This window comes from Apodemus sylvaticus, chromosome 9 (genome assembly GCF_947179515.1).
Source record: "Apodemus sylvaticus chromosome 9, mApoSyl1.1, whole genome shotgun sequence".
NCBI lineage: Eukaryota > Metazoa > Chordata > Mammalia > Rodentia > Muridae > Apodemus > Apodemus sylvaticus.
This window is the reverse complement of record NC_067480.1, coordinates 26,631,270-26,654,139: the sequence shown is the minus strand read 5'-3', so window position 1 is coordinate 26,654,139 and position 22,870 is coordinate 26,631,270. Positions and strand designations below refer to the sequence as shown.

Genomic DNA, 22,870 nt, shown 5'->3' with positions numbered 1-22,870 from the left:
AAATGGAATCACAGAGAAGCCAGAGGGCTGGCCTGCAAGCGGCAGACCTGGAGTTTGAACCCAGATAGCTCGCCCTCTGGCCCTCTGCATCAAGAGCATCCTCCATGACTGCTGTGTCCACTCTAGGCCCCAGGTACCAAGTCACAGCCACCCTTGACACAGATCACTGAACCCTTCACCTCGGTGGACTGCCTGAACTCCAGCTCCTACTGGACCACCCACTTCCTGTCAGACTTGGCACTGTCCATCCATCCCCCATGTTGTAACCACAGGGACCCTGCCTGTACTCAGATCTCATTATGGAGTCCCTTTGCAGAGGCCCTTGTGGATTAGAGGCAGCACAGCACATTGATGAAGCAAAGCCCAACCCATTGCTGATCCTTAAGGCCCAACCCAACCTTCTTTTACTAATTCTTCTGGCTTGTCTCTGCCTCGCTGGGCTAATCTCCACGGTTTCTGCACTGTGTCCTACTTAGCAGCAAATGAGACTTAGGTGTTTCAGTTATGGTCTCTTGTGTGGTCCCCTCCTTCTCCTGGGAAACCAGCCACATACATACATACATACATACATACATACATGTGTGTGTGTGTGTGTGTGTGCGCGTGTATGTTTTGAGACAGGGTCTCCCTATGTAGTCCTGGCTGGCATGGAACTCACTATATAGACCAGACTGGCCTCAAACTCAGAGATCCTCCTGCCTCTGCCTCCCCAGTGCTGGCATTGATGGTTTGTGCTACCACAGCCTTCCTGAAGTCAGATATTTTAAAAGGAAAAACAAAAAACCAACAACAACGTTTTTTAAAGACTAGGTCAAGTGCATTTCAGGTTGGCCTCAAACTTATGTAGCCAAAGATAACTTTGAATTTCTGATACTCCTGTCTACCTCCAAGTGGAAGTGTTGGGATTATAGACAGATAGATGCCACCATGCCATGTTTATATCATGCTAGGAACTGAACTCTGGGTTTCATGTGTGCTAGGTGAGGACTCTGCTAATGTTGTTAATTCTTTATAGTTGAGTGTGGCCAGCCCTTCTCTATGGTCTTCCTGGCTCCTCAAGGGTGTAGATACAGCCAGGTGCCTTGCCCCACCACAGAGAGGTTCTGGGCTCGGGCGACTACAGTTGCAAGGCCCCATGTGCTGCTTGGAAGTAACTCGAACCTGTGGAGGGATCCTGGTGCTCCCTTGAGCAGAGCCACTGACCCACTCAGGCACAAGCCTGTAAGTGAGATGTGGAAAAAGGTAAATGACCACTTCTCGGGTTGTACCCAAGATCGCGTGACCCACTGTGTGTACAGTTGAGGCCTTAATTAGGTCACCGGTTCTAGCTGGGTGCTCTAGACACTGAAGGCTGCTGGGTTTAAGGTGGTGCCAGCCTGGAAGGGGGCACAGGCAGAGAGGTCTTGGTACGGAGCAGACACAGACGACTGAGGCTGAGGACAGGAGGGTGACAACCGGGGTGGCCTAATTCTGGAGCCATAAGTCAGTCCTCACCTTACACCTAAGCTGGACTGTGATCACTGCGTGTCTCCAGGCCCCACCCACCCCAGCTGGCTGCAGAGTTGCCCTTCACCCACCCGGTATCTCCAGGCCTCCTCAGTTTCTTGACCTGGGAGTGAGGAGCAGTGGGCACTGCCTGACCAGCCCTAGTGGACTCTGGAAAGCCTCTAGTGTGTGGGGGCATTGCTCCCCTAGTCCCCAACAGGACTAGTTCCAGGAGCACCTCTATCCTGGGGCCCAGCTCCTCAGGGTTCTTTGAGGCTGCAGCATTGCAGACTCCCTTGGCCAACTCTGGTTGGAAGAACTCTGTGCGCCAAGTGTGACAGGGCAGGCCTGTATCCCAGCTCCTCTGAAGGTGAAGACGTTCTCACATAGCTGGGTGGTGGTAGCACACACCTTTAATCTCAGCTCTCAGGAGGCAGAGGCAGGCAGATCTCTCAGTTTTGAGGCCAGCCTGGTCTACAGCCTGGACTATACAGAGAACCCCCAAGGGTAAAACAAACAAACAAACAAACAAACAAATCTCCCAAGTTCAAAGCCTGCTTAAGCTACAGATTGAGTTCAAGACCAGCTAGAAATACAGTGCTTGTCTAACATGCATAAGAGACCCCGAGCTCAACCACCGGTAACCAACAAAATGAAAAAAATCCCTGACTTTCCCTCTGTACCATCCCACCGTACTGTCTGGGCTGCTCCACACTGCCATCCTACAGGCTGCTAGAGCCTCTGCCTTCTCTGACTGCTCCTTTTTTTCCTCCTTTCTGAATGAACCACCCAGAACTCTAAACCTCCGGGGGGTTTTGGTTTTTGTTTTTTTAAATCACTCTGTTCCCTGTCTCAAACCCCAGGCCAGCCTGCCTGTACCACCTTAGACCCCTTTGAAAAGGACCCTGGGATCAGGGTCTAGCACCGAGGGGCCAGTTTGGGGAAAGGAAGCCGGACACGTAGGTGGACTGAGTGTACTATCTGGTTTGTACTGCACAAGAGTACTATCCTGGGTGATCCCCCACTACCCTTTCCTATTAAATCCCTGGGACAGTTCCTCACAGGGCCAGTGCTCTGTCACTGTATGCATTTGGATACAGCTGATTTGGAGGCTGTTAATGTTGAAGACCCAGTTAGTGATACTGGTCTCGCAGGGTGTTAGGCACACAGTGAGTTCCTTGGGATAGTGTGAATGGCCCTTCTGCTCCCTTAACTCCTACCTTTCCTTGGAGATTTCTAGGCACAGTATACAGAAGTGCTATGGCTAACTAAACTGTAATGTTCTAGCCTCCACTGGTCTTCTGTAGCCTTCAAGAAAATGTCAATCTTTAGCGGGGCGGTGGTGGCGCACGCCTGTAATCCCAGCACTCTGGGAGGCAGAGGCAGGCAGATTTCTGAGTTCGAGGCCAGCCTGGTCTATCAAGTGAGTTCCAGGACAGCCAGGGCTATACAGAGAAACCCTGTCTCGGAAAAAACCAAAAAATCCAAAAAACAAACAAAAAAACAAAACGAAAATGTCAATCTTTTACCAAAAAAAAGAAGAGAATTTGCCAGAAGGGAGCCCCGAGGCTCTGGCACTGTAAAAGCAGGTGAGGCTGGAGTTCAAACTTGCTTTGTGCTACCTCATATCAGGGGCCACCCTCCCCAGCTCTTCCGGTCTTGGCTAGGGATGCCATATATTCAACCAGCTGGGTCATGCCCCCCAAAGATCTATCCTGTGTTGGCACTGAAAGGGAACGTCTTCCACAGACTCACCATGATCTGCTCCTGCTACCCTGAGGGAACCACAGCCCTTCCAGAATGCCTGTGTGAGCTAGACTGCCTCTCCCTTTTCAGAATGTTCTGGTACTCCAAGACCACATGCTAATAGAAGTCTCCTTACTGGGCTCTGCACATTTGCCTCTCAACGCAACGCTGCCATTGTGTCTACATCCCTTCTGGGACTGTCTTTGTATTTCCCCTGTGCCCTGGAGAGGTCCTGGCACACGTGAGCCTAGTGTCAAGGGAGTGACTGAATGAGTATTGCAAGCTCAAGAAGGGGACGGAAGTGGCTGAAGTGGCCATGAGCAGCCGTGACACCAGAGGATTTGTATTAACCCTGTTGTTACACTCCTCCTGAGGGCCAAGGGCTGCCCAGAGCCTGTGCGCTCTGGAAAGCAATGATAACACACTGAAGATCTGGCTTCCCAGTGTGCTGCAATTGGGAAGGTTAGAACAGGCGATATAATGGGTAGGGAGGACCCAGAGAATTGGTTAGAGGGACTACAGCCTGTGGCCTCAGGAAGTCCCTAAGGCTAATCTAGACAGGTACAGTTGGGGCCTCTGAATGACCACCTGCGTGGGGTGGAACCTGCAGTACCTTCCCTGACTTTGGGGTCATGCAGGAGCCTTTGACACGCAGGCTGTTATCCAGCTAGCCTGGGGCAGACAGTGATCCTGATGATCCCACAATATCCCTGTTCTCCTGTGCTCCCAGATCCGGTCAATTGAAAAGACCTATGTTTCCAACAAGGCTTTGCTGTCTGTGCTTGCAGGTGTAAGCTGCGTGCACTCAAAGGGAGATGAATGCGACCCAACAGAAAATCATAAAATTATTTAAAACAGATTTTGGGGATGGGGTGGCAATTTGTAACATGATCTTCTTGACCATGACTTTGTAGATGGCATCATTTTGTGATGTCAAAGGTTGTCCTTGCAGAGACACAGGGCCCCTCCACCAACCCCCAGACACTTTTTGGGCACCTGCCACCTTTCCGAGAATACCCTATCTGAGGGGTCCCCGGGGAGTTTCTTATGGCAGAGTCTCTGGACAAAGGTTACCTGGCTTCTTTTTTTCTTTCTTCATTAGTGGCAGGATTATTCCAGGAGAGGTGAAAATCAAGAAAGCCCAGGGGCTCTGTGCAGTACAAACCAAAAGAATAAGCAATTCACGAGCTGGGGGCTGGAGTGTCCAAAATTGGGCGGACACCAGAAACCGACTCTTGCAACCCTTGCCTAGTCTTCTTTGCTGCCCAATTAGCAAACAGTAGAGAACCTTTTCCAGTTGAGCTGGGACCCTGATGTTGTCCCCAGCGGGCTGGCACAGAGTCTTTTCAGACCCAGAACAGGGGGCAGGGTGGTGGTAGGTTGATGCTAAAGACGGTGAGGACTGGGACCAATGCTGAGTATGGGCATTTCTTTAGGGTAGAAGCTTAGAAGCCATTTACTTCTTTGTCTTTGTCTGTGGCTTGTCTGTAGACAGTAACTCCTTCATAAAAAGAGCCTCAGGCACCAGTCATAGTGCCTGCTGAGGACAGCTCCACAGAGCAGGTCAGATCTCTCCCAGGTACGTAGTAGGCTGGGGCTTGTGCTAGGTCTTCAGAGCCAATGGGACTAGAGTTGTGTCATCCAGCAACAGGTCCCAGAGCCTGAAGAGGGAAGGGACAGAGAAAATGAAAAATGTTGCACATCTAGATCGAAGCCTCAGAAAACAGTGACAGAAGGGCTTCCTTCTTCTTCTTCCTCCCCAACTCCTCCTCTTTAATTTTGTTAAGGTTTATTTTCTTTTACATGTATGAGTGTTTCTCCTGCATGCACATGTTTGTGCACCACATGCCTGAGGAACCTGTGGGTGTCAGGAGAGGGCACTGGATCCCCTGGAACTGGAATTGCAGGTGGTTCTGAGCTACCATGTGGGGGCTGGGAACTGAATCCAGGTTGGCTCGAGGAACAGCGGGAACTCTTAACCACTGAGCTATCTCCACCAGCCCTGTGTTCTTTGCTGGGTGAAATGGCTTTAAAGAGAAATGTTTGGGTTAAAATTTAGATCAGAAGTCCAGGTATGGTTGGAGCATGCCTTTAATCTCAGCAGAGGGGATGCAGAGGCAGGCCGATTTGGTGGACTAGACTGATCTACCTAGTGAGTTCCAAGACAGCCACAGTTATATGGTGAGACCCTGTCTTAATTAGAGTTTTCTTGCTGTGAAATGAAACCATGACAAAGGCAACTCTTATAAAAGAAAACATTGAATTGGGCCCATCTTACACTTGAGAGGTTTAGTCCATTATCATCATGTTGGGAAGCAAGGTGTTACACAGGCAAACATGGCGCTGGAGAGGGAGGCAAGAGTTCTACGTCTGGATCCACAGGCAGCAGGAAGAGACAGAGATACACTGGGCCTGACTTGAGCATATGAGACCTCAAAGTCCACCCCAGTGACATCCTTCCTCCAACAAGGTCACACTTACTCCAGCAAGGCCACACCTCCCAACAGCACCAGTCTCTCTGAGCCTATAGGGCCATTTTCATTCAGAATTCAGACTACCACAGCCCCTCTCTATAAAAACAATTTAAGCACAGGAAGGCTTGGGATGTAGCACAGCATTCGAGTGCATGCTTAGTCCTGGGTTTGGACCTAACACCCCCCCCTCCTCTACTTACAGCAGTTCTCACCTTCCTCATGCTGTGACCCTTTAATATAATTCCTCATGTTGACCCCAACCATAATATTATTTTCTAAAACAAAACATAAGGAAAGAGGAACTAAGATGCTAGTAGAGGAGAAATGGGGACCAGGGGACCTTTCTAAGCCTAAAACCATCTGAAAGATGGAATCTGCCTCTCCAGCCTGATATGTGGTGTGAAGGGTGGGTCTCCCAGTTTACTTTGGTATGCCTAGTGACCTCAGTCGCAGGAGTCGTGATGAGCTTCTGTTTCTTCAATAGCTGGACAATGTCACGCCTTGGAGGGTGGTGCCGAAGGATTAAAGAACTGAAGATTTTCTAAGGGGTTCAGCTGGTGAGACACTGTCTCTGAATGTGTGTGAGGCAGTAATGGTAGCACTCTCTGGACCAGAAAGGAATTCCATTGTATATGCCCCGGAATCTTGGGTACCATGCTATGGGGTCCGACCCAGAATCTATGCATACCTAGGCTATATAGATAGAGCTCCTGTCCTTTCTGCTGGCCTTCATATGTGAATTGCAAAAGATGTAATTCAGCTCAAACAGCTACAATCTTCCTTAGGATGGTGAGCACACCCTGCGCCTGCCCTAACATCATGCACGTTGAGGGCTTCATAGTTTAAATGAAGTCACTGGTTTTTCTTGTCTTCCTTGCAACTGGAGAAAACCTAAAAACCCTTGCTTGCGCCGGGGTAGGAGAGATGGTTCAGTGGTTAAGAGCACGGGTGTTCCTCTAGAGGACCCAGATTCTACTGAGTCCTCTAGCTACACAATGCCTAACTAGCCATAACTTCAGTTCCAAGGATTCCAGTGCCATTCTCTGGCCTCCTCAGGCACTGCATGCAGTTGGCACATAGATACACATACAGATCAAAACCCTACTTGAGAAGCCCATGTTCATAACGTGGCATAGATGTGGCTGGAGTGAAGGCTCAGTGGTTAAGAGCACTGACTGTTCTTCCAGAGGGCCTGAGTTCAATTCCCAGCAACCACATGGTGGCTCACAACCATCTGTAATGGGATCTGACGCTCTCTTCTGGTGTGTCCGAAGACAGCAACAGTGTACTTACATATATAAAAAGTAAATCTTAAAAAAAAAAAAAAAAAAAAAAAAAAAAAAAAACAACCTCAGCATGGGGTTGGTAAAATAACTCAGCTGGTAAAAGGTGCTTGGCACCAAGCCTGATGACCTGAGGTCTATCCCAAAGAAGGAGATTGACAGTTCCAGTAAGTTGTCCTAGGACCTCTACCCAATACCATGGAATATGCCCCACCCCTGAATAAATGAATGTTATAAAAACAAACAAATAAATAGAATTTTCATGGTGGTTTAGATCTATAGGCACTTGGGAGTCTAGGACAAGAGGATCACCCACCAACATGAGGCTAGCCTGGGCTAAATAGGTTAAATAAAAGAGAGTGAGAAGGAAGAAGGTGAGAGAGAAAGAATATACTAGCTTAAATCAGGTCTGCCGTTGTTTTCACCATGCTTTGTGTGAGGCCACTAATTGCCTTCTCCCAGTGAGGTAAGGCCCCCTTAGTGAGTTCTTAATTAACAGCGAGGGCAGGCAGCTATTATTAATTTGTTACAGGATTGTCCTGCTTGCAACTGAGTCAAGGCACTACAGACAAAACAGAGAGGGGTGGGAGCCCTGGGTCCTTTTTTTGTACCACGAAGCTGCAGCCAAGTTAAGTCACTTCCCTCTCTGAGGGAGCGGATAAAATGGGGCAAATGAAAGCAGCCCTGTGTGAAGTTTTATTCTCTGCCCTGAGAACCCAGGCCCTGGGCAGAAGTGACTGCATGCAGGCTCCTCTAAAGGGTCCCTTTGAAGACAGGTCTGGTTTTAAACCCCAGCTCCACAGGGGAGGAAGGCAGCCCTGAAGCGGTCACTTTCTTGTTGCAGCCCAGGACCTCAGCAGATGCCGCCGGGCCCATGATTCTTGCAGGAATAAAAGTCAGCAGCCTTGACCCCAGTGCCTGGGCGGGGAAGGGGGGCTGGCCGGTGCCTCTGTCCTGCTGTGGTGGTTCAGAGATGCTCCTCCGCATCTCTATACACGCTTCTTTCCTGTGTCTGTCAAGTGGCCTCCAGCCACTCGCTCCTGCATCACCCTTGCTCTTTAACCTGCCTGGGAAGAAAAGGTGGTGGCCATCCGCTTTCCAGCACATACTTTTCAAAGGGGCTGACTGCCGATCTCAGCCCCCCCCCCCCTTCTTCTCTACTTTCCGGTCATCACTGTGGTTTTGAGACAGGGTCCCTGTAAGTTCAGTCGGGTCTCAAACTCTCTGATATGGCCTCAGCCTTGAATTCCTAATCTCTCAGCCTCTACCTCCCAGCCATCGGGATTACATGTTTTCTTCTCTATTTCTTCTCCCATGGCCTGTTTTCTTCTCTATTTAAAAAGCAGGTTAAGGGGAGGAGGCTCAGAGAGATGGCTCAGTGGTTAAGCGGAGTAGCTGATATTCTAGAGTGCCCAGGTTTGGTTCCTAGTACCCACAAGGAGGCTAGCAACTGTAATGTATGTCCCAGGGCGATCTAATGGCCCCTTCTGACCTCTACTGTCACTACACACACACACACACACACACACACACACACACACACACACACACACGGCATACATACATGCCGGCAAAATACCAATACAGTTTTTTAAAATTAAAAAGAATAATTCGGAGATTAGTGGATAAAGCCTATGCCACACAAATGTGGGGGCCTGAATTCAGACCCCCAGAACTTTCACAAAGCTGGAAGCAATAGCTTGTCTGTAGTCCTAGCATTCCTACTGAGGTGGGAGGCAGAGACACAGGGGGTCCCCAGGAAACTCTGAGCCAACTAGCAGGGCATACACAGTGGTGACTGTTAATAACTCTCCCTGAAACAGGGTAGAAAGCAAGGGCTATCTCCTGATCCTGTCTTCTAACATACACTTCACACTTGCATGCATGCGTGCGCGTACACACACATGTAATTGTAAACTGCCTAATTGGAATTGTGTTAACTGAGCCTGGTGCTTACTGGGGTCCATTCTGAACTATGTGAGCTTTCTGTCTGGAAGGTGCTTCAGATTTTGGGTCTGTTTGGTTTTCCAGGTCAGAATCCCAGGGGAGTCCCAGAGGACTGCCTTGGTGAGCCGGTCTCTGTGCAGGGGGAGCCCCTGCTCACAGCGGCCTCATTGGCAGCTCTCTGGGGGAGCACGGGGGGGGGGGGGGGGGAAGCTCCCTCTCTTTCCTCCTGAAAGGCTAAAGACAAGTCTCTGCCTTGTTTGTTGACCTTTATCTATCACCCCCATCCTCCAGCTTACCCCTCTCCTTACACCTAATCTTCTCAGCTGCTCCTCCCACTCCACTCCTCTGTTCAACCAGCACTGGAACCTTCTGTTAAGGCCTGGACTGTGTCTAGACGGCACCATCCTCAGTGGCCCCAATCTTCTTTGTAAATGTTAGAATGCTTCGTGTGAACAGAGGACAGCAGACATTTATCTAAATCTCGGCATCAATGTTATGTGGGGCGGGGGCTAACTAGGCCATTTCCCCTGTTATTTTGTGAAGTGTGGGGATGGAATCTAAGGTCGGGTGCATAACAAAGAAGGTGCCGCGCCACTGAGCCACAACCCCCAGCCCTAAGGCCAAGCCTCCTCAAACAGTACCACCGCCTTTTCCATGGAAAATCCCCAGAGGAGGAGGATTGTGAACTTGGGATAAGCTTGTGTGATCTGGTTCCTTCTTGTAAGTTTTGGACACATAACCTTATGGACAGGGTTCTGGAAAGTTCCACACTGTAGAAGTCTGTTGGCTTTGATCAGGACTCTTGCAAGGGAGACGACCCATTCTAGCCTGTTTGTAAAAGATTAGCTTTGCAGGGTCAGTTCTCTGAAGCTCTCTTTTCCCGTGTCTGAGGGCAGCCTCTAACACCTTTAGGCTTTCAAGCAGCATCTGCAGGCTGCTCTTTGCCTCTGCCAGATACCCGCTGTCTCTGATTAGGAATTTAGCCTGTTCACCTTCCTAGGGCTCTCACTGACCAGGCCCAGCCTCTCTGGAGTGCAGGGTCTGCACAATGTAGGACAGAGCATCATGGTACTGGTGAGAAGGTGGCTGTCTTTATTGGGCTTGGGATTTGCCATTACTGAGTGTTGTCAGAGGCTACTGGACTCTGCTGTTCAACAGATATCCAAAGTCATGTTGCTGAACCTGCCCCTTCTAAAGCCTAGGCTTAAAACGTTGGTCTGGGAGTAGAGGGAGATCCTAGTTTTAGGACCTTGGTTTTCTTTTGCTTTCATTAAAAAAAAAATTGTATGGGTGGGCTAGAGAGATGGCTCAGCCTCCGTTTCTTGAATGTTTGGGATTACAGTCATGGGTCACCTGGGTACTTGCATTAATAAGCACCCATACCTCAACTTTTGGTTCCTCAAGGGTCCCGGACTGGCTGGTCTCTCTGGAAGCCTGGAAGCACCCTGTTATTTTCCAGACCTAGACCATGCTTAGTAAGGGATTCTCAGAGGTCATCACCAGTCTCTTGTATCCTTTGTAGTGGAATTCTTCCAGTGCTGCCTGGGCCCAGTGGGTGCTCAGAGAGCTTGAGAGGAAGAAATAAATAGCCAACAGAAGAGGCGGTGAATTCTGGCACCAGACAAAGACGTACAATGGATGCTATTGGAGAATAGGAATCCCACAGAGGAGAGGAGGGAGGGAGGGGTGCCAGTGTCTACAGTGGGTGGAGCAGCATGAATCAGCCACTGTGCCTGGGATGGAGTGTGTCAGGGTTTCAGGGAGTCCTGGGCCCCACATGATAATGTAGACTGTAAATACCACTGCCCCCAGCTTAGATTTCCAGTTGCCCACAGGCTACATTTCTTGTGAATAGTGATGGTTCTCAACAGAGGTGCTTTTTCTTTATGGGCTTTAAGTTGGGGGTGGTGGATAGTGAAAAAGACAGAATATATTAAAAAAAATATGGTAAAATGTCCATAACAGAAATGACCACTTTGAGTTGGTATATAGTTGCACACAAGTGTAATCTAGGTCTTTGGAGGTTTCAGAGTGAATTTGAGGCTGGTCTGAGCTACAGAGTGGAACCCTCTAAAAACACATGTATGCACGTGTGTGTGTGTGTGTGTGTGTGTGTGTGTGTGTGTGTTTATAAGTGGGGGAGACACACAGAGGGGCTGGACCTATGGATGCTTCAGTGGTTAAGAGTGAGACCTGGGGCTGGAGAGAGAGATGGCTTAGCAGTTAAGAGCACTGACTGCTCTTCCGAAAATCCTGAGTTCAAATCCCAGCAATTACATGGTGGCTCACAACCATCTGTAATGAGATCTGACACCCTCTTCTGGAGTGTCTGAAGATCGCTACAGTATACTTACATATAATAAATAAATAAATCTTTAAAAAAAAGAGTGAGGGGCTGGAGAGATGGCTCGGCGGTTAAGAGCACCGACTATTCTTCTAAAGGTCATGAGTTCAAATCCCTGCAACCACATGGTGGCTCACAGCCATCCGTAAGGAGATTTGATGCCCTCTTGAGGTGTGTGAAGATAGCAACAGTGTACTCATATACATAAAATAAATAAATCTTTAAAAAAAAAAAAAAAGAGTGAGGACTGTACTTTTAGAGGACCCAAATTGGATTCCCAGCACCCACAATAGGTAGTTTACAACCTCCTACAACTCCATCTCCCAAAGCCTCTGGCCCCTGTGGACACCTACACTCGTGTGTACATAACTCCATGCAGATGCACATACATGCACATAATTAAAAATAAGAAAAATGTAAAAAAAAAAACAGAGGAAAGAAAAATGACCATTTTCAGCATTGAAGTGAGCACAGTTAGGGGCATTAAGCACATAGATGGCAGCATTGCACTGGCACGGCGGCCACAGCCTCACCCCCGGACTGAATCTTTACCTGTTAAGCCATCCCTCCAACCCCAGGAGAAAACCTTCAGCTTTCTGTCTATGTCAGTTTGACGCCTGTCCTTTCCTGACTGATTTAATCCAATCATCGTGGCATCCCTGAGGGTCACCTGTGCTTGCAGCCCACATCAAAGTTCTCTCTGGCCTTTATTGCCAGAAAATATTCCATTCTGTCACGGTGTGGGTGAGTCCTGGCGCTTACCAGCCCATCTGTCCCTGGGCTCTTGGTTCCCATTTCTTGGGTGTGGAGGCTGGATGGACTCATTCTTTTTTCTGTGTATGTGGTGCTGGAGCTGGGGCCTCCTGCCTAATGCTGAGCAAGTGTTTTTATGGAGCTTCACCCGAAGCCCCTTGTTCTTGTTATTTATGTTCTGAGACAGGGTCTTTCTCTACATAGGCCCGGCTGGCCTAGAACTTACAGAGATCTGTCTGCCTCTGCTTCTGGAATGCTGGGACCTCTTAATTTGTTCTTTAAAGCAGGATATTTAGACCTGAACAACAAGGGGTGGGGGGAATCTCTGGGCAGCAGAAAGTATAAAAAGGACTTGGGAAGGGAGACGGGGAGTCCTGTGAGGTCATACCGGTAGCAAATGGCTGGGAGGAGGTTCAGAGCAGGTACCCGAAGATGGCTGACCCAAGGAGAAAGGCTAACAGTGGACCTCTCACTTCATGAAGCTGGTCTTATTTCCAGGCAGGGATGTAGGGCTAGAGTGACAGGCAGCTGAGGGACCAGCCACTGTGAGAGGACAGCCACCCACACAGCTGTCTGGCCACCCAGGCTGGCTTTGCTACTACTCAGACCTGGAAGTAAAATGAGTGATGTGGAGGTAGAAGCTTGAGGTGAGACCACGCCCACATCACAGCCACAGATTAAGTGGAAAGCAGCTTTCAAAGATAGACACGAGACAAACAGGAGGGTAAGGGGGTTGCCAGGACAGTGTGTGGCAGAGACACCAGGATGGTGACCACTGGGCAGGTTCGTCATTGCGTGTAGCTTTTGTTGGGTTTCAGAGACAATATATGCCCAGAGTCCAACATTTAGAGGAGTTGAGTCCGGGTTAGTTGACTGAAAATGATGGCAATAAAAGACATGAAAGTCAACATGTTGAATAAGATCCATTTTGAGTGTGCACAGCATGAAGACAAGCTTTTATTAACTAAAAGAGGGGTCTCTGATGAGGTGACCTGAAGAGTCCTGATAAAGTGGCCTTGTGTGGGGTGTGTGTGTGTGGGGGGGTGTCCCTTCTGATGAAGTAGCTTCCAAGGGGTACCTTACAGTGAAGTGGCTTGAAGAGGCTTGCAAAGCAGGAGGTGATAGAATTTTGCTCTTAAGTAGGTGAAGCCACACCTGGGAAAGTAACGTGTGTCTTTTTTGTCCTGACCTTGCCTCCGTGGACCATGCAGGTATGATGCTGGAAGGGACGGCTTTATCGACCTGATGGAGCTGAAACTCATGATGGAGAAACTGGGGGCCCCTCAGACCCACCTGGGCCTGAAGAGCATGATCAAGGAGGTGGATGAGGACTTCGATGGCAAACTCAGCTTCCGGGAGGTACCTATGGCTTGTGGGGTGTGTGTGTGTGTGTGTGTGTGTGTGAAGACCCCTCCCCCACAGCTCCCAAGTGCAGATGGGTTTGCCACTTGAGAATGCTCTCTGGTTGGATGCTTAATGTTCAGCTTAGCTCTCAGACATATCTTTTGTAAACTATGTGGGTGGCATATTCCTGTAATCCCGGCTCTTGAGAGCTATTCAAAGAACATGAGTTCAAGGCTAGCACCTGCTACATTGTGAATTACATGAGACCCTGTCGCCAAAGCATATCTTTCATGATAGCTTATGTCTGTAATCCAAGTATATGAAGACTGAGGCAGGTGGATTGCTATAAGTTTCTGCCTATGGGCCACTGTGCCTGAATTCTTATGTAGTTTTTTTTTTCCCTTGGTGTACGTGGGTTTTATTGGAAGGCTTCGGAATGTTTCAGTCACAATGCCATATAACTTGAGACAGAATCTTAACGACAGGACGGTAGAATCGGAGCATCTTCTGTTGTCCTGTTGTGGGTTCTCAATCACCTGAGCCCTTGGGATTAAGAGCGGTAGTCCTAACCACTGAGCCATTCTTCAGCTTTCTTTTCCTCTTATTTGGGGGCCACCTGTAGGTGACCCAACTGAATCTAAGCTACTTGGCTCTCTTTTGGTCAGCATCCAGTGTGGCCTTTTCTCACAGAAGTGAGCATCTAAGGCTTGGAGACCTCCAAAGCAATTTTGTCAGTTCTTGGCCCCTTTAAGAGGCTCCAACAAACGTTGACATCAATCCTTTGTGAGCTCCAAGTCTTGTCTTGGTCCCTTTTCTAAGTTAGCCCAAGTGTGTGGGCTTGGAAGTGGAAGGACATGTGGCCATCTATACCTCACAGGCCACATCCTGCTCTGTGATTTTACGTTGCTGAGTTCACCCAAGGCCAAGCCACCTGGGCTTGCAGTCAGACCTCAAGCTGACAGAGCAGGGCTGTGCATCTTGAGCAAGTTCTTCTTTTCTGGAGACAAGAATCTTTCCCAGGCTGGCTTCAGCTATAGATCCTTCTGCTTCAGCTTCCCATGGGCTGGGACTGCAGGCTTGTACCAGCATGCCTGGCCACCCTGGAGTTCTTTTGCTCTTTTGAGACAGACTATCATACTGTTGTATATGCTAGCCTTGAACTTACTGTGTAGCCCAGTCTGGCTTTGGACAAACAGAAATCTTCCTGTCTTAGGCTCCTTAGTGCTGGGAATTATGGGCATGTACCACATAGTCTGTTGGCACTCCGCCTCTCTTTCTCTCTGTCTCTGTCTCGCTCTCATTTTTGTGTGAGAATGTGTGTGTGTGTGTGTGTGTGTGTTTGGGGTGGGGAGAGTTAAGACGGGTCTTAAAACCAATTTTTTTGTTTTTTTGTTTTTTCAAGACAGGGTTTCTTTGTATAGCCCTGGCTGTCTTGCAAGTCATTCTGTAGACCAGGCTGGCCTTGAACTCAGAAATTCACCTGCCTCTACCTTCCAAGTGCTGGGATTAAAGGCATGTGCCACCACTGCCCGGTTAACAAAACCATTTATAAAATTAATTTTATGTGTATGAATGTTTTGTCTGAGTGTGTGTCTGTGACCTGAGTGCCTGGTTTCTTGGAGGCCAGAAGAGAGCATCAGATCTGTAACTGGAGTTAGAAATGGTAGCGAGCTGCCGTGTGGGAGCTGAGAATCAAACCTGGGTCCTCTACAAGAGCAGCAAATACCGTTAACTGTGGGAGCCATCTTTCTACCTCTGAAGACACAGTTCTACAGAGTTCAGGCTGGCCTTGAACGCCTTACCCCTTCCCCTCCCTCCTAAGTGTTGGGATCACAGGCTTGCGTCATCACACCTAGCTTTAGCCCCTGGGGATTCTTTTGACTTTTTTTTTTTTTTTTTTTTTTTTTTTTGGTTTTTGGAGACAGGGTTTCTCTGTAAAGCCCTGGCTGCCCTGGAACTCACTCTGTAGACCAGGCTGGTCTCGAACTCAGAAATCTGCCTGCCTCTGCCTCCCAGAGTGCTGGGATTACAGGCGTGCGCCACCACTGCCCAGCTTTTTTTCTTTAACCTTATTTATTGTATGGGACGCATATGCCTCTGTGCATGTGTGGAGGTCAGAGGGTGAATTGGATGTCCTTCTGTGTCAGTGCAGTCCTTGAACGCTGTCTGTCTGTCCGTCTTGGCAGCAGGCATCTCTACCTTTTGAGCCATCTTGTCAGCCATGGGTTCTTGACACATCCTTTTCTACAATGAGTTACCTCCTTTGTCCTAATAAGAAATTTTGTTTCTACCATTTACAAATGAAAAGCTCTAACACAGTGTGTGGACACCTCTAGCCTCAGTTAAGAAGTCATGAATTCCCTCACTCAGAGCGAGCGTCCATGGCCCTGTGGGGGAAGGAGCTTCTGAGCTCCCTCCTCCCTCTGTCTTTGTTCTCTACCTCTCCTTCCCTCCCTGTCCCCAGAGTCACAGTTCGGACAGTTTCCAACTGGACACCATGCCAGTCTTTGTGGACTATAAATAGGAAAACAAACAAGGTTGTGAGGCAGTGAGGGAGATTGTCATTGGGGCAGCGAGGGACTATAATGGCTGAGATGGGAGTGCCTGGTGCGCTTGGGTTGAGCTGGATTTCCTTTCTTTTCTTTTCTTTTCTTTTCTTTTCTTTTCTTTCTTTTTCTTTCCTTCCTTCTTCCTTCTTTCCTTCCTTCCTGTCTTCCTTCCTTCCCTTCTTCCTCCTCCTCTAGCTGGCTGGCACTTTTTGGCTGCCTCAGGTTGGGAGACCCCTGAGTTATGCTGGGATCCTATTGGTCATCTGTCATCTGTCGAACTGGCCAAGCGAGCTCCTACAGCCTTGGACCTCAGGCCTCAGAACAAACAGTGCCGGGAAAGAGCAGAGGGCATTCGCTAACGTTTCAGGCACACAATGCCCTTCTGTGAGCGTGAACACTGTCATCTCCACCTACACCTACTTAAAAATAATGTCGTATTTATTTATTTTGTGTGAAGGGAAGCAGGGGGTACATAGGTGCCACAGCACACCTGTGGAGGTCAGAGGTTAACTTCCATCACATGGGCCCTGGGGATCAAACTCAGGCTGTCAGGCCTGACGACAAACACTCTGAACCATCCCGTTAGCCCTCCCTCGTCTTCGGAGGTCAGGAAGTGAATCTTGGGGAATGGAGAGCCCCTGGATGCTCAGCTGGGGCGACCCTCCCTCTTTTCTGAGTAGACTTCCTGAGCCCCTTAGGAGTGCTAGTGTGGAAGGCAGCTCCTCGTTGGGACCCCCAGGAGATGAAGTGCTTTAAGGATAGCTACATGCTCCGTCTAGTTTCTGTTGCGATCTCAGAATGTCCCCACCCCAGCCTAGATAGTTTGGAAAGGAAAGACATTTGTCTTGGCCTGGGAGTTCAAGGTCAAGGCGTCTGCAAAACACTGTAGGCCACGTGCTGCGTGAGCTCACGGCGGAAAGCTCAGGGTAAGCGTAGATGAGAGTCTCACGGTGAGAGAACAGGAGACAACAAAACTCCCTTCATAACACGCAGCACCCCCACCCCCACCCCGGCCTGTTTGCCTTAAGGCAGCCAACCACCTCTCTCAAGCATCATAGGAGACAGGTACCAAGGAACAGGCACTTCCTGCATCCCCCAGCTCATATCTGCCACGCTCAAGTCTCTACTGCATCCATGCCTTTCACTGAGAGAAGAGAGAACCAAGAGGAACGCAGCAGCCACCATTGGTCCTGCCCTCCTGGCCTTTGTCCGGTCGCTGGGGGCCTGGCCTCTTTCAAAACCAATGTGCAAGCTCCAAGAACTGCTGCAAACCCAGTCTTTGCCGGCCTCTAGTGAGGGAGTTGGAAGCTGCAGGTGGGAAACTGGAGAATTTCTTCCTTTAATCCAGACAGCTCCAGGGACCTCAGAGAAGCCACAGGACCCTATACATGTCGCTTCATCTCTCTGATTAGTGTCCCCAGTGTCCGCGGCAGAGCGAGGGCTGAGTGAGAAGCAGAGAGCAGGGAGTTCGAGCCTTGGGAGCTGAGGCACTGGAGGTGGGACTTGGGAATTCCAACCCGCCCGTTGAGGCGGTGACTGTCTTTTTAACATTCTTCCTAAGTATGTGCTTTCCGTAGGTAGCACCTGAAAACCTGGAGAAAACCCCTTTTGGTGGTTTGGATCCATCTATTTATAAGTGGGGGGATGGTGGTGTTGATAGAAACTGCACAATGCTAATTAGGCCGATAAATTTGTAATTTTTTTTTAAAAAAACATTTTTTAAAAAAGATTTATTTATTTATTTCATGTATGTGAGTACACTGTACTGTCTTCAGACATACCAGAAGAGCACATTGGATCCCCAATACAGATGGTTGTGGGCCACCATGTGGTTGCTGGGAATTGAACTCAGGACCTCTGGAAGGGCAGTCCTAACCACTGAGCCATCGCTCCAGCCCAAATTTGTTATTTATAAAGATGTATTTATTTTGTGTGTATGAGTATTTTGCCTCCATGTATGCATACCATGTACATGCCCAGAGCTCACAGAAGCCAGAAGAGGGCGTCGGATCCCCTAGCAGTAGAGTTAGGGATGGTGGTGAGCCACTGTGTGGGTGCTGGGGGAGAGCCTGAGTCCCCTGCAAGTGCTCTCTTAACCACAGACCCATCCCGCCATTGCCCCCTCCCCCCACCATGCTACAGAGTTGTCTTCTGACCTCCATACATACACCATGGCATGCCTATATATAAGGCGAATAATTAATTCACGGAGTGTTTTGTTTGGGGCTAGAGTTTCACACTAGCCCACACTGGCCAGAAACTGTTGGCAATCTTCTGACCTCAGCCTTCTGATGCTGATGCTATTTTACATGGGAGCCACCATGCTAGCTTTATAAAAATTACAGAGAAGGGAACCAAATAACCAGAAAGTAACCCTGGGAGAGAAGGGTAGGTGAGGAGGGACTGCAGTTTCAGAATTTATTCTGCAGAGGCCCTAACATGGCTACCCTCAAAGACTGCTTCGTTTAGGTTACACATTTTGAATGTGGAAGAAGACAGTGGGTTACACAATAAATGTGGGGCTTACTGAGTAACTATTTGGAAGAAAAACAAGGTTAATGATTACCCTACCAATTGAACAGAATACATTTCAGAGATTAAATATTTACGTGTTTTTTTTTTAAAGCTATAAAAATACTAGACAGAAACATACTTGACTGTTTATGTAACCTTGGTGTTGGGGAACATTTTTCGCAGCCTATCTCTGGTAAGAGGAAAGAAAAAGATTTGACAGACTTTAACATTTTTTTGGAGTCAAAAGATACCATAAAGAAGCCAGAAATTTGTGGCACACACTGGTGGTCCCAACTCATTCCAGAAGTCAACACTGGAGTATCAGTTGAGACCAGCAAGATCCTCTTGTCTCAAAAATTAATAAGCAGAGGCAGTGTAATGTCGACTGTCTTTAATCCTAGCACTCAGGAGGCCAAGGTAGGTAGATCTCTGTGAGTCTGAGGTCAGCCTAGTTTGCAAAGTGAGTTCTAGGACAGCCAGGGCATTGAGGGGGAACCCTGTCTCAATAAACAAAAGTAACGAACAGGGCTGATAGGGCAGCTCAGTGGGTAAAGACAATTAATGCCAAGCCTGCCCAGCTGACTTCCATCCCAGGGACTCAGGGTAGAAGGAGAGAACTGACTCTTGCAAGCTGCCCTCTGACCTCCACATGTGTGTTCTGGCATGTGTGTAAACCAACAAAATAGCCATAGCCCCAGCACACTCAAATGACACGCAGCAGAGCTAACATGTTTTAAATCTACTAAGGCCTACAAAGATCTCTCACTAAACTGCAAGAACAGTAAGCAGTCTCATTCAGACACAGGACACATGAGAAAAAAATAGAAGTGGCTAAGAGATATGAAAGGGGGGGGGTCAGGGGTAGTGGGCAGTGAGATAGCTCATTGTGTAAAGGACAAACCTGACAACCTGAGTTTAATCTCAGGGACTCACATAGAGAAGAGAAGCAACTCTACAGTTGTCTTCTGACATCTACATGTGTGCCATGGCACACACACACACACACACACACACAGTAAATACATATTTTTTTTTTTTTTCGAAACAGGGTTTCTCTGTGTAGTCCTGGCTACCCTGGAACTCACTCTGTAGACCAGGCTGGCCTTGAACTCAGAAATCCGCCTGCCTCTGCCTCCCAAGCGCTGAGATTACAGGCGTGTACCACCACGCCCGGCTCATAATTTTTTTAATATAAAAAAATTAAGTTGGGGCTGGTAAAAGTCTACAATCCCAGAACTTGGGAGGCAGAGGCAGGTGGATCTTTGTGAGCTCAAGATTCAAGACCAATTTATGCACGCCTCAAAAACATAAACAACTAAAACATAATTAAATTATTTAATTAAAAAAATAGTGTTTTGCCGGGCGATGGTGGCGCATGACTGTAATTGTAATCCCAGCACTCTGGGAGGCAGAGGCAGGCGGATTTCTGAGTTCAAGGCCAGCCTGGTCTACAGAGCAGGGCAGAGTTCCAGGGCAGCCAGGGCTATACAGAGAAACCCTGTCTTGAAAAAAACCAAAAAAATTAAAAATAAAAAAATTAAAAAAAATAGTGTTTTGGAGTTGGAGAAATGGCTGAACAGAGCAGTGGTTCTCAATCTGGGGTCTCCATACCCTGGGGGGTTGGCACATATCAAATATCCTATATATCAGGTATTTACATTACAGTTCTCAACAGTAGCAAAATTACAGTTATGAAGATAGCAAGGAGGATACTTTTATGTTGGAGGGTCACCACAGCATGAGGACCTATACAAAGGGTTGCAGCGTCAGGAAGATGGAGAATTGCTGGGACTGAGGCTCTAGCCGTCCTCACTGTGTAAACTGGATGCCTGAAGTTTAATCCCCAGAACACACGTAGAGTGCTGGGTGTATTAGCACTTGTATGTAATCCCAGCACGACTACGGGGAGCTGGGAGGCAGAGACAGGAGTCAGTGGGAAGGTGGAGGGTCAGGTAACCTTGAGCAGACAGCAGCAACAGAAACATGACAGACCCTGCCTCAGTAAGGTGGAAGGCAAGAACTGACACCAGAAAATTGACCTCTGCCCTCCACACATGTGCGTGGAACATGCATGCCTATGCTCACACCCAATAAATAAATAAGTGCATCAGTAAATTAATTAATATGAGCTAGACGTATGCCCTCAAACCCAACAGTCAAGAGACAGGAGACAGAGACAGGCAGGTGAACTTTTTTTTTTTTTTTTAAGATTTCTTTATTTATTTTATGTATGGTGAGTACACTGTAGCTGGACAGATGGTTGTGGGCCATCATGTGGTTGCTGGGAATGGAATTTAAGACCTACCTCTGCTTGCTCCAGTCGGCCCTGCTCACTCTTATTAACCATGCTCACTCAATCCCAAAGACTTATTCATTATTATAAATAAGTACACTGTAGCTATCTTCAGACACACCAGAAGAGGCCATCAGATCTCATTACCGATGATTGTGAGCCACCATGTGGTTGCTGGGATTTGAACTCAGGACCTTCAGAAGAATAGCCAGTGCTCTTAACCAGTCACCATGTGGTTGCTGGGATTTGAACTCAGGACCTTCAGAAGAATAGCCAGTGCTCTTAACCACTAAGCCATCTCTCCAGGCCCAAGCAGGTGGATTTTTATAGCTTCAAAGCCTTTCTGATCCATATAGCCAGGTCTAGGCCAGCCAAGGCTATACAGTGAGACGTTGCCTCAAAGAAATGAATACAAGCAAATTAAGTACATGTTAGATTATAAGCCTCCCCCATCATATGTAGTTTAAGTCACCACTCTTCCTTGACCCTGCCCTTGTGATACTTGTGACAGAACCTGGTGACTGTACCCCATCATATATAGCTTATGCAGTACTTACCTGGGATTGAACCCAGGACTTTTTCCCAATGGGGCTACTCTGAGCCCTACTGTGTGGATTTTTGAGGCCTAGATTTCCAACAGTGGCATTAATAGAAGGAGGAGAGAATTTATATTTAATTCAATGAATTTATTTGGTGCTGGGGATTGGACTCTGGTCCTTACACACAGTAGGTGTGTATTTCCCCACCCGACTATGCCCTTAACTCCATGTTTTTGGTGTGATGACCTGGTAACAGACAAAACAATTCTCTACATAGGTACAGACGTAGCATCCTTTTCCAGGCTGCTACGAGAGATGGCTAAGAGTGCTTGATGCTCCAGCAGGGGATCCGAGCTTGGTTCCTGGTACCCATATCAGGCAGCCTTCAACCGCCAGCAACTCCAGCTCCAGGGGTTGCAACGCCCTCTTCTGGAGTTTGTGGACACCCACAAACACACATCTCCCATACACATTTAGTTTAATATATATATATGTATATATATATATATATATACATATATACACACACACACATATATATAACATGTATTATATGTATACATGTATTACATGTATATATATTATATGTATATATAATTTTGGGGGCTGGGTGTCTGGCTCAGCGGTTTAGAGCACTGACTGCTCTTCCGAAGGTCCTGAGTGGAATATCTGAATACAGCTACAGTGTACTTACCTACAATAAATAAATAAATCCATATATATATATAATTTTTAAAAACCTTTCTTTTCCTTTGTTTGTTTTTATTTTTGTTTTGTTTTTTGAGATGGGGTTTCACCATGTAGCTCTGGCTGGCCTGGAACTCACTCTGTAGACCAGGCTGACTTTGAACTCACAGAAATCCTCCTGGCTCTGTCTCCCTAGTGCTGGCACTAAAGGTGTGCACCACCACCACCACCCTGCAGAAACCCACCCCTTTCAAATGCTTGGGCAGAATGTCACCTGCTCAGGCTAGAGGGCTTGTTATGGATGTTTTGGTGATGGTGACAGTGACGCAGTTGGAACCCTTTTGTCCTCCCTCTCCCACAGTTCCTGCTCATTTTCCACAAGGCCGCTGCTGGTGAGCTGCAGGAGGACAGCGGGCTGCTGGCACTGGCCAAGTTTTCCGAGATTGATGTTGCCCTGGAGGGTGTCAGAGGTGCCAAGAACTTCTTCGAAGCCAAGGTGAGCGTCTTTCCTACGAAGCAGCCACTGCTGTTCCTTGACCCTGCTCTTGTGACAGGCACTTCCTATCCAGGGACCAATGAGCTCCCTCAGGACAAGGAAGGCTGTATAATCCATGCAGGTTCTGGGGGTGGGGGTGGGGTGAGATAGTGTGTCCTTACACCATCAGTAAAACAGACAATATAGAGACACCTGCTCACCACAGCTTCAGAGGGTTTGTGGGTTCCAGGCTCCAAGACATACTCTTCGTGGGGGCTTTGCCTAAGGGTTCCTTTCTATCTCCACAATCACTTGAGTTGCTTTAACAGTGCCCTTTCCCCTTTATTTTTCACATCTTAAACATCTGCAGTGGAGGGCTGGAGAGATGCTGCTCTTGCCGTGGGCTGGAGATCAGTTCCCAGCATCTATACTAGGCT

At 48.1% G+C, this 22,870-nt stretch overlaps 1 protein-coding gene across 1 annotated transcript in view; it reads left to right on the top strand.

Annotated features, from left to right (window-relative positions):
* Efhd1 (EF-hand domain family member D1) overlaps positions 1 to 22,870 on the top strand; it is a 46,168-nt gene that overhangs the window by 9,334 nt on the left and 13,964 nt on the right. The window contains exons 2-3 of the mRNA XM_052192311.1: positions 13,244 to 13,391; positions 22,320 to 22,454. Coding sequence (XP_052048271.1) covers positions 13,244 to 13,391; positions 22,320 to 22,454 — 283 coding nt within the window. The remainder of the gene's footprint in view (positions 1 to 13,243; positions 13,392 to 22,319; positions 22,455 to 22,870) is intronic.